Here is a 14,825-nt window from a genome sequence, read left to right as displayed (position 1 = left end):
TCCCGGAAGAAAAAGGGTTTTGAACATCAATCCTGTCTTCTTCTAACCAAGATAAAAAAATGGAATACTCCTATTATCATTCTCCCACGGACTCTTCTTTGAAAGACCTTGTTTCAGCCAAGGGTGCTTTTAACAAAATGTCTATGGATACTGCTGCTTCCTATCTTTTGAAGAGTAGTGCTCGATACTATAGAGGTCAGAACAAAATGGGGAAACTCCTGGCTAGCTATCTAAAAACTCGTCAGGAAAGGACCCGTATTGCTTCTATAACAGATTCTAATGGTACTTCTCTTTTCAAAGATGCTGATATTCTACAGGAATTTGTCTCATTCTATAAACAACTTTACACTCCCGAATCTACACCCCTTCCTTCTGACCTGTCCTCTTACTTTCACTCACTTGCCCCTCCTTCTTCTTCCCATATTGATTTTCATTCACTTGAAGCAGACATAACCTTAGCGGAAATCTCTCATGCAGTTTCAGTTCTAAGGCGTGGAAAAGGCCCTGGCCCGGATGGCTTCACTATCGAATTTTATGCCCATTTCTCGAAAATCCTTCTTCCACATTTGTCCCTCCTTTTTAACTATTTCATTACCAATGGTTCTTCTCAAGGCAATTTTCAGGAGGCTATGATTTGTATGATCCCTAAAGACAACAAAGATCCCACATACTGTAAGAATTACCGTCCCATTTCCCTTGTGAACACGGATTACAAGATTTTTGCCAAAATGCTTGCTCTACGTATTGATCCTATATTACCTGAACTTATTGGTCCTGAACAATCTGGCTTCGTCAAAGGCCGTTTGTCCTCTGACAATTCTAGGGTTTTCTTTAACATTCTTAGAAAAGCTTCTTCTGCTTCCTATCCCCTTGCGGCCATAACCTTAGATGCCGAAAAGGCGTTTGATAAGATAAGTTGGGACTTTATGTTTCGTGCCCTTACTTGGATAGGCTTTCCTCCTAAGCTGATTTCTCTGATTTCCCTCTTGTATTCTGGCCCCAAAGCTTCTATCTTTGCTAATGGAAAGATTTCTGATTACTTTTCTCTCTCTAGAGGGGTTCGACAGGGATGTCCCTTGTCCCCCTTACTGTTCATTGTTGCTCTGGAACCTTTTCTAAAGAGGATCCGACAGGACTCTCGAATCACTGGATATAACACTGGCTCTACTCAAGTCAAATTATCTGTTTATGCGGACGATATTCTTTTGTGTTGTTCCAACCCTGAATCCTCCTTGCCCTCCTTTCTTAGTCAGGTCGATGCATTCTCATTGGTCTCGGGTTATCAGCGTAACCGTGATAAGGGTGAAATTCTGCCCCTTAATATCTTATGTCTCCGCCATTACTTTGATCAATCTTGTTTCTCCTGGCCACCGACCAAGGTAAAATATCTAGGCTTATGGTTTACCCCTTCTATCTCGGACACTTTGAAAGCTAACTTTGACTATATTACCAAGAAATTGTCTGACTCTATCTCTACGTGGCATCCTCTATTTCTCTCTTGGTGGAGTAGGCTAGATTCAATCAAAATGATGTTAGCTCCTATAATTTTATACTCTCTTTCCATGATTCCAGTTAGAATACCGGGATATTACTTCAAGCGATTGGATTCGCTCCTGTTGAAGTTTCTCTGGAAGGATAAGCCTCCTCGGATTGCTTTGTCTTCTGTTAAAAAAGATAAGGCAAATGGAGGCCTCAAATTCCCAGATTTTAAATCCTACCATTATTCTTTTATCCTCAAACAAGCCTCCCGTTGGTTGTCTACGGATATCCCTACTCATCCTCCAGTTTTGCAATCTATGGAAAAAACTCTCATTTCGCCTTTTGACTTTCCTGAACTTCTGGCCTTTTCTGCTAATATTGCCGTCTTACACTCTCCTGTAATTGCCCACTCCTATCATCTTTTGACTCCCTTATTTCCCTCCGCTTATCCCTCTCTTGCTTCCTTATCTCTTCAACCTATCTGGCACAATAAATTACTTCGAATTAAAAATCGCTCCTTTTTCTGGAGATCTTGGAAATCTAAAGGATTAATGTGGATTTCCCAACTTCTCGTCGACAATACTCCCCTAACCTTTGCTGACCTTCAAGCTCAATTTCTTCTTCCTAACTCCTTTAAGAAACAGTATGACCTTTTACTGCCAGCACTTCTTCAATATCTTCAATCTTTCCCCTCATCTTCTGATCTGCCTCCCCTATGTCTGACTCTTTCGCCGCTTTTGGATTCTTCCCCCTCGGCCTCCCGCATCTACAACTTTTTACTTGCACCCTCTACTCGCCTTAAAACAGGGACTGAATTGGCCTGGGAACCAGATTTATCATTATCTTGGCCAGTCTACTTATGGGACAAACTTTGGGTAAAGATTCATAAAACGTCAAGAGCTGCAATATCACTCAAACACTCTATTTAATTTATCAACGATTATTATTCTCCCCAGCTAAGTTGGCTTCCTTCACCCCCAAACTTTCCTCTAAATGCTGGTCCTGTCCCGCTCCACATGCTGATTTATTTCATATGTTGTTTCATTGTCCCAACATTGCCTCCTTTTGGCAATCAATCTGGTCCCGTATAAACATTATTTTCAACTTACAGCTCCCTTTTTCTCCCTCTAATGTCCTTTTGGGTTCCTTATCTCCGGCTTTGCCCCAATCCCCTTCTCACTTTAAATTACTGGATTTACTCATAGCCGTAGCTCTCCATTTGATTACCTTCAATTGGAAAGACTCCACAAAAGTTACTTACTCGGAATGGTGGAATGCTATTTGTTTTAATCACAGACTAGATACCAACTACGTTACCCCTGTTTCCTTTGCCGTTACGAGGGATTTACTTTGGATTCCTCTTACCTCCTATTTATCCACACTCTCCATCCCTATTTCGTCCTTCGCTACTACTATTGCCATCTCCTCTGATGAGGTCCGTAAACCTCCATGAGTATCCCTTAGTTGTCTTTTTTGTATAGTTTTTTGCTTATCTTTTTTCTCAAATTAATATTAATTGTTTTTCGCTTTACCTTGTTCTTGCTATATTACTGCATACGATGTTATATCTGCATATGTTACAATATTGCATTATTTTTACCCCATTTTTGTTCTCCTTTTCACCTGTTTTCCTTTTTCTCTTGCTTAGAGATATATGTTTATTGATTCTGTTTCATTTTACTTTTGCATTATATTTTGTATTGCCTTCATACTTCTTTTTTCTCTTTTGATGCATTGTTACTGCTTATCTCTTTTTGCTTGGTCTCAATAAACTTGAACTTAAAAAAAAAAAAATAGGTAACCGCCTTTTGCTGTATCACTCAGCATAATGTACAATTGTATCTTGCGTGGCAGTGCGGTAACTTTATGCGGCCTAACCAGCTTGTTCTCGGCATCGACGTGTAGATCCTTTGCAGTGCTTGCGTTGTCTTCACCTGCTTAACAGCGACTGCAGTTTGCTTGGACCATGGTAAACTCTCTGGGAGAGCACGGTTGCTCTTTGGGTTACTTATCCCCTATCTCGTCATCAGTTGTAGCGTCCTCCCCAGCCTGGGTATCCGCCAATGACTATGCCACACATAGAGCTTAATATTACATGTCTTTATTCATTGGCAGGTACTGTGAACTCAACATTCTGAAGCAAGCTTTTATTGCATTCCACTCTGACACCTATATCACAGCTCTATGGAGTCTGCTAGTAGCCAAAAGGGTTTTGTCATAAAACTCACTAGATACTACATGTTTGACTACTTCTAGTGCTACATAAAAGATCAAATAAATATGAATTGTAGGTGTCTTTAGATGGGCAGTACAGAAAAAGGTAAGATGAGAGCAAGGCAGATTGGTGGTACATGCCATGGTATGCTCCTTTCTACATCTCTGCTGAATGCCTGTGCTTTCATTGCTGGTAAAGATGCAGGCTTTGTACTCTTTTAAAATACTAATTGTAGTAGGCAGGCATATCCGCAAGCAGATGGTATGATAAGTGCAGGTCAGGGTCGACAGGACTTGCATGGTTCCCAGAAATGGATAAATGTGTGAAATGTGCATGGTCCTATAAACACAGAGTCCAAACGGATGGTGTCCAGTGAGACCTGACAGCAGTGTGAAGGAAGCCGGATGTGTGCAGGGAGCATCTGTGATACTTATACTGGTGGTGAGGATGACAAGGAATAAAGTCATGCAGCTGGGAGTGATGAAGCCCAACCTGAATGTAGGAGTGATTGTGAGGGGGAAGGAGGATGTGTTGCTACAGAGATAAGACTTCGTAAATGGGGAACCAGGTTTGAATCTCTGCGATGGCTCAATGTTCTGTGATGCTGGGCAAATCACTATCTCCCCTGCCTAAAAACCAAATGTGAACTTGTGTAATGTAATGGGTGCTCATCCGTGCTATTTACAAATGCGAAAAAGAAATAGTACCGTACTCACAGAGAGCGCAGCAGACGGATACTGATAAATGTAAATCAAACTGTACTTTATCCAATCTCCACACAAAGACCAGGAAGTGACATTTGGCGTGCGCTGCCGAATTACAAGGCAGCAAAGTTGTGCGATAATGATGCCAACAAATGGTAAGTAATCACATTCAACCGTTTTTTTCTTCTTTTTTAATATACAACAGATCGTCACCAAGCGACAGCTCATGCATCTTGCCTGCAGGCAAGACCTAAAAGGAAATTGCATGTTCTCCTGTTTAAATGCTACACATTGCCCTTCTGGTTTGTAGTCTAGCTTTTTGGGAAAATGTAGCAAGGATCCCACTTATTCAAATTAACTGTAGGAATGTGAACACATACTTTTCTGGAGAAGTTGCTCCATTTCTTCACAGGTCCGATCATTCTTAACTGAAACCTCAAATCCCAATGTTCTGAAACAGCGTTGAATATCGCCAGCATCTTTGTCTGTGCCATTGCGTTTACACATACCTGGCAAGAGAATGAACAAACAATTGTAAAACACCTTACCACACAGTGTGGTAATAAAGGGTCCAATAATGATGGCAATAAAAAATATTCTGTGCCTATATCAATGTTTATCTAGCTCATGCATCTCCCACAGAACTGCGTGCCTGGCAACACAAACCATAACTTCAGGAGAACGTTTTTACAAATTAAAAATAATTTTCATAGCTTCTTTATTTGAATGACTTGACATCACAAATGCATTAAATATACAGGGCATCACAGCACCATTCTTCTGCTACCTGGGTAGTTCTAAAACTTAGGGCATGACTACAAGTGACCCATAAAATTGCGATCCCTGTGCAAACACCTGTTTTTGCACCGACTACAATTATATGTGGTGCAATGTTTATCACAGCAATTACTGAATAACAGAAACTCTGCACCATCAGTTACATTTTGTCAGGGCAATTCAACTGCCAGAAATTAGCATTAGAAAAATGCCTGGAGTTTACCAGGACATTCCAATTTGTGTGTGGTACACTCCAAAATAAGAATTTTGTTTTCTTAAAAGTCGAAATAGATGACAATTATTTAACCAAATAAATGAAAAAAAACTTCTATGTTGGATTTTATTGAGTGCGAAAATAACCATATCTGACAAATGGCACTTGTAATCAGGCCTTGAGTTGAGCATGGGTGTAGCCAGTCATTACATGTTAAGCCTACAGAACATACCAGCTCATTAGAACGATTGTATTTTCTCCAGTAATGCATCTTTCAACGAGTAGCTTGTGAGTTACAGGTAGCTCTACAGCTAGCTGTAAGTAGCCCTCTTGTGTGCATCCCACACTAATTAAATACTATTACGCTTGGCTGAATTAATATAAGTATACAGAAAATCAGATTGTCTGACAAAGACAAAAAAGTGTATTTCCAGAACTCACAAGCTGATGTTTAGAGAATTATGTCTGAATTTTCAAAAATATATTTAAAGCGTTTCTTTGAGTGATAGATCATGTGTCAGTCAGGGGACGTATTACTAAAATTATTATCTTGGTGCAGTGGCATTGCCGCTAAGACTGCTATGTATTACCCATGCAGAGTATCTGTCGTGCCCCAGCAATGGGAATGCCTGATTACAATAAATGTTTCACTTTGTTTTACAGTGAGAGGAAGGGCTGTGCTCTCAGTGCTATCTCAAATGCACACAGACCCAAAGCTTATTTTTCAGCTACATTTGACCCAGTAGGTGCTGCTTTGCTTGTCTGTCTTAAGGCCGTGGCTTCCACAGGTGTCAGCATGGAGCAGTGTGAGAGCATTGTTATGGGTCATCCTCTATCAGTTTTTGTCTCTCACTGTGTGGAAATATTGTTGATCCATACCAAGACCCAACACCTTACCAATAGCCATCTGACCAAGTAGGAGCAAGCCATATTTGCAGGGGATCACATAACCCTTAAGAAGATGTACCATATTAAATCCTGCTAATCTACTGCTGCTCCTGTAGATTATGCTATTGAGGTTGAAGTTCAGCATGACTGTCTATAGGTTTCAACTATGTTATGTTATGTTATGTTAATAACATTTATTAGGCGCAACAGCTGCCCCAGCGAAGGGGCGTCCTGGCGCCTGATCATATGCAACAACACAACCGATCAGAGCTGATGAAGGGGGATATTAGCCTACAGAAATGAACAAGTGGGTTTTGATGGCCCTTCTAAAAAGGGTCAAGCTGTTGAGGGCCCGAATGTGAACAGGAAGGGAGTTCCACAAATCTGCCGCCAGCACGCGGAAGGAACGTCCTCCCATCCTGCTAAGCCTGAACCTAGGCTTGTTCGCCAAATACTGGGCTTCGGATCTGAGGGATCGCGTGGGGACATAAAAAGAAATAAGGCCTGTCAAGGCCGGAGGAGAAGAAAGCTTCAAGATCTTAAATGCCAGACAGAGAACCTTAAATTTAATTCTCTGTCTGACCGGAAGCCAGTGCAGAGAGGCCAGTACAGGAGAGACAGAACATCGTCTCGGAAGACCTACAATGGCCCGTGCAGCAGCATTCTGCACCCTCTGAAGCCTAGTCGCCTCAGCCTGATTGACTCCAAGGAGCAAGGCACTCCCGTAGTCTATCCGTGAGAGGATCGAGGCCTGAACGACCAGTTGACGTGTGGGAGGGTCGAAAAATTTGAGAACTGGTCTAAGTCCTCGCAGAATGCCATAGCAGGTGGCTGCTATGCAGAAAGTCAAAACCTGACATACAAGACGTGCCACAACCACAATCAGATTATGTAATGTTTGTTGATGGCTCTTGTTTACAAGACCATGAAGGAAGCCTGAGAGCTGCCTCTGCAGGTTGTACAGTCCCAGATGTGGTTGAAGCCTCCTGGCTTCAAGGAGTGTTTTCAGCAGAAGTGGCAGAATTATTTGTTCTTATCAGAGCATGCGGAGCTTTAGACCAGCCAAAAGTGACATTTTCACTGCTAGTCAGTATGAATTTGGTGTCATCCACGACTTAGGACAGTTATGGTCACAACAGGGATTTATGACCTCTTCTGGGTCCCCTATTTGTATTGGGGAAAGTATGCATAACTTGTTGAAGGCATTACACCTGCCTGCCCAGATTGTGGTTGTGAAATGCTCTGCGCACCACAAAGTGGATAATTATGTTACTGTGGCCAACAGGTACTTTGATGAGATTGCCAGGTATTATGCCTTAAATGCTTGAACTTTCAATGGGGAATATCAAAATGAGGGAAGAGATGAGACCATTTAAAACCTCTTGCTAACCACAGCAGATACAAGGAGGAAATTAAGAGACTTCAGGAGGAAGTGCCGGAAGGAGAACAACAAGGCTGGGTTAGAGCAGGTTGTGACAAGGGAGATAAAGATGACGTTTGGGTTTCAGGAGATGGATGACCTGTGTTGACCGACAGCCTTTTACCCCTAATGACGAGGCACTATCATGGACTTGCCCATATAGGTAGCAATGCCATGGTGCATTTGTTTCGATAGACATGATTTTATGCTAGGTTCAGACTGACAGCTAAAGAGCTGTGTCACAGGTGTGTAGTGTGTCAGCAAATGAATGTATGAAGAACTGCAGTAACACTGAGTCACATTGAGAGATGAGGAGGTCCCTTCATTAGGATGCACTTGGACTTTATCATGATGCCAGTGTAAAATGGGCTGAGGTATGTCATGGTGATTGTGTGCATCTTCTTGCGTTGGGTTGAAGATTACCCGACCAGGAGAAATGACAGTCTTACACTAGCTAAACTTTTGTTGAGGGACGTAATTTTGAGATTCAGGTTCTGAGATCCTGAAGATGTTGTGTGCAGCACTGCAAGCGAAATAGAGGCTACATTGCAGTTACTAACCTGAGGCTTCAGGCATCACGGAACAAGTCAATGAGACGCTGAAATCCTGACTTGTCAAGTGTGTGCTTCAACATCTCTGAAGTGGCCTGATACATTGTCCCTTGTGTTGATGAGCCTTCACAGGATTATCTCCCCATGAGATAATCATGGGCAGAGCCATGAGACTGCCCGCTGTGCCTGCAAATGCACTGGTGAACATTACAGATGACATGGTTCTTGATTACTTCAAAGGACTGGCTGATGTAATGCGTTCTGTGTCTCATCAGGCTAGAGAGGCTACAATCCCACCCCATCAGGATCAGTACAATTACCTCAGTCCCGGCGACTGGGTTATGGTGAAGAAGCAAATGCGCAAAACATATTTGGAGCATCAGTGGTGAGGAACATACCAAGTCATCTTAGTCACTACCACATCTTTGAAGTGAGTAGGTCTCCCCAAATAATGATGATGTAACAGCACCTCTCCCTGAAGTGTTGGTGGTTACAGTGACACAAAGGGAGCAGGTTAGTCAAGCTGTTGAGGACCAGCAAGAGTCTGGGTCAGCACATTTGGGCTGATGTGGGTCTGAATGAGTCAAAAGTTCAAGTCGCAACAAGAGTGTTGGCTGTGCAAGAATCAGTCCCTGGTGAAGGGCCTAGTTCCACAGTAACACGAGTAGCGCCTGGAGACCAGTGGCCAAGAGGACAGGAGGGAAGATAACAATGTTTTCCTGAAGTGCTTGTGCCACACACTATCCCAGAAGATACAGAGAAATCTGTTTTAAGTGGCAGTGATGATGAAGATCCAGTCGTAAGGATATCAAAAAGAGCAAGGGTAGCCTTTCATTGGTATTCCTCACCTGAATGGGCATACCATTGCTGCTAATAGTTGGGAGAGAGAATTTTTGACATTTTGTTATAACAATTTGAATTTGAGCCTCCTTGATCTGAACTTTATGGATTTATGAAATTTTGAAACGGCATTGCCACTAAAAAGACTGAGACACTTTATCCTGGATGTGATCATTAGTGAATTTGAACGGTGCATTTATTAGAGACTTTTAAATAGACTTTAAAGAGAATTAAAAAGAGTACCTAGGCCGGAGACTGCTGAAAGAGCGTATGGTTGTCACTTGGAAGAACACAGAGTAGTTCTGTAATTGCATTTTGATCACCTGGACATTGTTTGCTACTTGCGCCGTTGGAAACTATCGAAAAAAGACTTTTGCTGCTTTTCACATAAATGGTCTGGATTCAGAAAAGCTATGGAACCTAATAGCAACACAAATAGACGTAGGTACATAATAGCAGGTGTGTTGATAACTGTATGTGTAGTACTAAGTATGTTGCTTTTGGTATTATACTTACCACTTCATCCAGTTTAGAGGAGACTAAGGCTATACTTACCCCTAATACCCCACTTTTGACTGATGATAGAATGCACTCACTCAATGAGAACGACTTACACATACATGCTTCTAGATGAGATCTATCTTCAAATGTTTATAACAAATTGCTTTAGGAGTACATTGGCACTATGGATGCTAAGGATTGCTAAGTTTGTACGCAACTAACTGCATCCGTTTGAGAGGGTATCACATATCATCACATTCCTCTGACTTATGCTGTCACTTGTAGCTTGTTAATGAGTCTTTTGTATAGACAGGGACATTTGCAGTATTTTTCTCAAATTAGGCTTTGATATTTTCAAAAGTTCCCATACCTAAACATTTCAATCATCACCATGAAACTAAAAATATAGAGATTTTTCAATCCCACCATGACACAAGACAGTGTTTATGCTCACCAAAATTTTTTTTTCTTTATCTTAACTAATATACAGAAGAGTTTTATAAATTCAGTTGAGGACGGAAGGTGAGGAATGGAATCTAAGTCAAAGAAAGTTAAAATTGGATATCAGTGGGCTAAGGAAGAAACTGAACATCAAGTACCAAGGAATCAAGCTGCATTAAGTTTAGATTGGAGACACAGAGGTAAATTATGCATATCTAGAGGAAAGCCCACAATCGACACAAACATTTGTGGGAAAGAGCAAGTGTAAACACACATCTGAAACTAAAAGACACTGGGAGTCATTATTAGAAGGGGAAGGTCCTGCTATTCCAGGACTTTATTATGTTTGTGAAGTACATGTATATTTTAGATTGCCAAAAGGATGGTATTGTACATGTTATTTAGGCATAGTTTTTCCAAAGATTTATCATGTGGAACATTTAGATGATCCTTTGTGGGAACAGAAGTCCAGACCCAAAAGAGGAAATAGTGCTGGAGAAGTAGTAGGAGATATTTTTTGTTCGAATTCTGGTTTGATTTTGAATGACATCAAAATTAAAACACTTGTCCACCATTGTAGCTAAGTTGTCTACTAGTACAGCAGGTGCTTTATTAGTTGTAGAAACTTAAATAGTAGCTGTAAAATACATGGTTTTACAGGATCGTCTTGGATTAGAGATCCTCTTTGCAAAACAGGGCGAAGTCTGTTGTATGTTAAAAGTTCAACAATGTTGTACTTAGATTCCTCACAAAAGTAGGGACTTAAAGAAGTTTATCATAAACATCAATGACTTGAAAGGAGATTTGAAGGATTTAGAAGCTACAGGTGCTTGTGATGCAATTAGAAATGGATTTTATGTTATGGGTAGATGGTTTGGAAACCTAGAGAATGGAATCGTTGAAAGTGTCATGAAGCCCCTTGTGATAATTGTTCTTTGTGGATTATTCCTGTTTGCCATCTATAAGGGATATAAACGGGTACAAGTTAAGAAAGAAACTAGGAAAAAAAGAGCAGATTCCTGGAGGAATGCAAAAACATTTTTTATGAAACCCATACCGTTCTAAGAAGTCCATCTGATAAGAGATTATTATCTTAATGTGATGGCATGAGTCTTCATCAGAGAGGGGATTAGAGCAGCATAATTTTTGGATCCACACTTACACATCACAAATACGCATATTTATGTGTACTTAGCACTACATACTCTGTGTGTCCCAACATTAATAATGTAAAGTGTTGCACTTAAATCCAGTACTGTAGTGCATTCACTGTAGAACTAGAAAATCATGTATACTGTGTGCCTCATCCGTATTAAACAAAATGTAGTCTTTAGAGACTGGATAAAATCCTCTTTCACGTTATCAAAATGTATTTAAATTAGAAACAAGAGAGATTTAGGGAAACATGCGCACTAATATTTTCACATTGGTATTCATAATGTAATTCTCAGTTAAACTTGAATTTGTGCCTTCAAAGTTACTTTAAATGGACTTAAAGAACAAAGTAAATCTAATGCTGAATTTATGTACTTACATGTCCTATTCATTTCTAGTTGTATGTGCACAAACAACATGTATTATCGTGAACCATTGAGTGATCTGCTTAAGTTGACTTAAGGACTCGCACTCCAAGAGTTTTGCTCATAGATACATGATTTTACTATGGGTAACACATTTTGACCAAACAGTCTTTATCACAGACTTAGGGCCTGATTATGATTGCGGTTTTCCCGCATCCTCTGGGCCGGCGGAAGCCACCGCCGGCCCGGAGGATGCGGGAAAACCGCTGCAGACTGAAAAAGACCCCCCGCCAGATTAGGATGGCTGGGGGATCGTTTTTCAGTCCGCAGCTTTTCCGCCGCGGTCGCCTTCCGACCGCGGCGGAAAAGCTTTAACATGGCTGGCGGTGTCTATCAGACACCGCCAGCCATATTAGGATGTCTGCGGAAAGATGCCTTTACACAGCGGCATTTCCGCTGTGTAAAGGCATACGGATTTGTGTTTGGGGGCCCGTTGCGGGCCCCCAGGGGTGAAGGGGGGGTGGGGGGTGCACATGGGGGGTACCTATGGTACCCCCCTGCATTTGCCTGCACAAAGCGGCAGGCACCGTGAGGTGCCTGCCGCTTTGTGCATGCAAATGCACAACTTACATTTTTATGATTGCGGCGGGTGCTGCTTCAAGCAGCACCCTCCGCAATGATAAAAATACAGGATGTGACCGCCAGGGTGGCGGTCACATCCTAATTTGCACGGAGGGACCGCAGCAACCCCTGCGGACGGTCCCTCATAATCTATGGTGGCGGACGGACTCAGGTCCGTCCGCCATCATAATCGGCCCCTAGGTGTCAGAATGTGTGAGTATGGCTGCATAGACAAGACGGGAAGTGCAATTCCCAGCAGTACTTGCATTGGAGATGTCAGACGCACCGTAGTGCGCGCCATCAGGAAACTGCAAATAGGGCTGCCGTTTATTCGTTTCTCTGACATTTGGTGCCATTTTCCTGGTCCAGTAAGGGTGCTGGATGAACCATCCAGTCTTGATGAACCATATCTTTTCTTGAATTCTTAAGTAAGGATCATTCATACTTGGATGTACGCTGAACTTTGGCTTATTTAATCTGATCACTGATTATCTCCTTTCGTTGGAGAGTCTGACTTCTCGAAGGACTAATGCGAGGGAGTAAGTGATTTTTGCATGACTATTATGAAGGGAGTACTTGGTTGCTCCACATTCTATCTTGTGTTTCTCTAATGATATTAAACATTCTTGGTCTTTCCTGTTGGCGAGTCCGTTTCCGTGACTCATGCGGGGAAGAGTATAGTGTGGCATTACTTATCTGACAGTCAAGGAGGTAAATGGAGAGTGATGGCAACTCTTAAAGTACTACTGCATCTCCTACTTGGTTGAGCTACAACCAAATCATTTTGTGCAGTACTGTTTGGGAAAAGGGGTGCTGCTCATTGGCTCATATTGCTTGAAGTGTTGAAAACAATTATTATGGTGGAGCGCAACCATTGTATTTACATTGATGGTACTTGGATGTTTACTCAATCTCAAAACAGATCAAATCAGCAATGGTGGATCTTTTTGTTAATTTAATAGGGGTGGTCCGTAGTGGGTGAATGTATTCCAGACGCTCCTTCTCTTATTGGTTTATCCCAACCTGATACAGAGGGTAGGTGTGTTGGGTACTATTATCTGCGGGTATATTGAGCTTCCTGAACGGAAGGAGGTGTTTACTTTCATACTTGTTTCCTCCTTTGCAGTATTGGTGTTGAGAAATCGAGATCATTAGTTCACCTCCCCTGTTATGGGGTTCCTTTTTTTTTCTTTTACATAGGAGGTTATCACCTCTATTATTTATCATTATAGTTATCTTGCTTAACCAAGAGTGCCTTACAATAATCTGCCTCTACATTCACAGGTCTCCCTTTCTGCATCCCCATCTTTTCCTTCCTCCGCTTGACCATCCTATAGTCAGCGTGTGTGTGTGTGTATATATATATTTTTGACCCTTCTGAGCATCGGTTCAACCCTGAGGATACGCTTGGTACAGGACACTGAGTTGCTCATGTGAGTTACTTCCCTTAAGAGCAAAACAAAACAAAACAAAACACAAAAGAGGGACCACTCGAGTCAGTGCATCATAATCAAATATCTATAAAAAGATAGCGCTGAACAAGCTTCAACTCATGTTTAACACCCATAACATTTCATAATTACAAACGTGTAGTCAAAATCAGACGCGGAGCACCTTATACACCTTATACACAGTGTTCGCACACACTGAGATGACCTCAGTAGACAACAATTGCGATGCGAGAAGATGCGCTGCTGTTCATGGATAGAATAAGTGTCAAATGCAAGAATTCAGTGCAAGTCTGAAACAAGCACAACAGGTGGTCGCTTGTCTTATCAGGAAGAGTGGCAGGGAAGGGGGTTTGGACAGCTTTCCTTACAGAATACACCATCTTCAGGGTCAAGTGACCAATTACTGTATAAAATGCACCCTCAAGGTTTGCATCCATGTCCACCAAGTGAACATGTATGGACACGCTGTTGCTCTGCCCACATGTATAATCTCCAAAAAGAGCAGTGCAACCAAATATCCTACAATGCAATCTACAAGGTAATCTGTGTAGGAGAGTATGTTCTCCCTTTCCATTCATGCATTGACTCGAATGGTCCTTCTTTTGTGTTTTGCTATGTTTTGCATTAAAGGGAAGTAACTCTCACAAGCAACTCAGGCTGTGATAAAGACCATATGGTCGAAATGCGTTGCCCAAAATAAAATCATGTATCTTTGAGCAACACTCCTGGAGTGCAATAGATTGTGCTTTAAAGGAAGAACGCAACTTTCCTACATGAACTTGACTTAACTAGGCCTGTATTTCTTTGTGCATTAATACTGATTTTCCATATCTGCTTGTGTGTCTTTTCTTTGCTGGAACATTCACATTGTTTTGTTACTCTGTACGGATGTATGTCAGTACAACGCGATCTTTTAGATCGCGGTACTTGACAACACTGCCATTACAATGCACGTCGTTACAACGACTTGCGTTGGAGGGCGTGGACTGTGGAATATTATAATTTTATATTCCAACACCAGTCCACGCAACAGTAGGGAAGGTGTTGGAATATAAAATTACAATATTCCTTAATCAACAGCGCCGTCCAGCGCAAGTCGTAGTAACGACTTGTGTTGTAATGGCAGCGTTGTTAAGGTAGTGCGGTGTAAACACCGTGTTGTAAACGATGTTCCACCTCTGTACTAGCAATAAAGAGCCTGAG

At 41.7% G+C, this 14,825-nt stretch overlaps 1 protein-coding gene across 2 annotated transcripts in view; it reads right to left on the bottom strand.

Moving 5' to 3' along the window:
- LOC147712093 (caspase-7-like) overlaps nucleotides 1-14,825 on the bottom strand; it is a 542,812-nt gene that overhangs the window by 127,276 nt on the left and 400,711 nt on the right. For both annotated transcript variants that reach the window (XM_086922859.1, XM_086922860.1), the window contains one exon: nucleotides 4,779-4,907. In XM_086922859.1, the coding sequence (XP_086778985.1) occupies nucleotides 4,779-4,907 (129 nt within the window). The remainder of the gene's footprint in view (nucleotides 1-4,778; nucleotides 4,908-14,825) is intronic.

The sequence above is a fragment of the Lissotriton vulgaris genome, chromosome 5 (assembly GCF_964263255.1).
Source record: "Lissotriton vulgaris chromosome 5, aLisVul1.2, whole genome shotgun sequence".
Taxonomy (NCBI): Eukaryota; Metazoa; Chordata; class Amphibia; order Caudata; family Salamandridae; genus Lissotriton; species Lissotriton vulgaris.
Note: the sequence above shows the minus strand (reverse complement) of the source record. Positions and strands in the feature narration are given on the sequence as shown.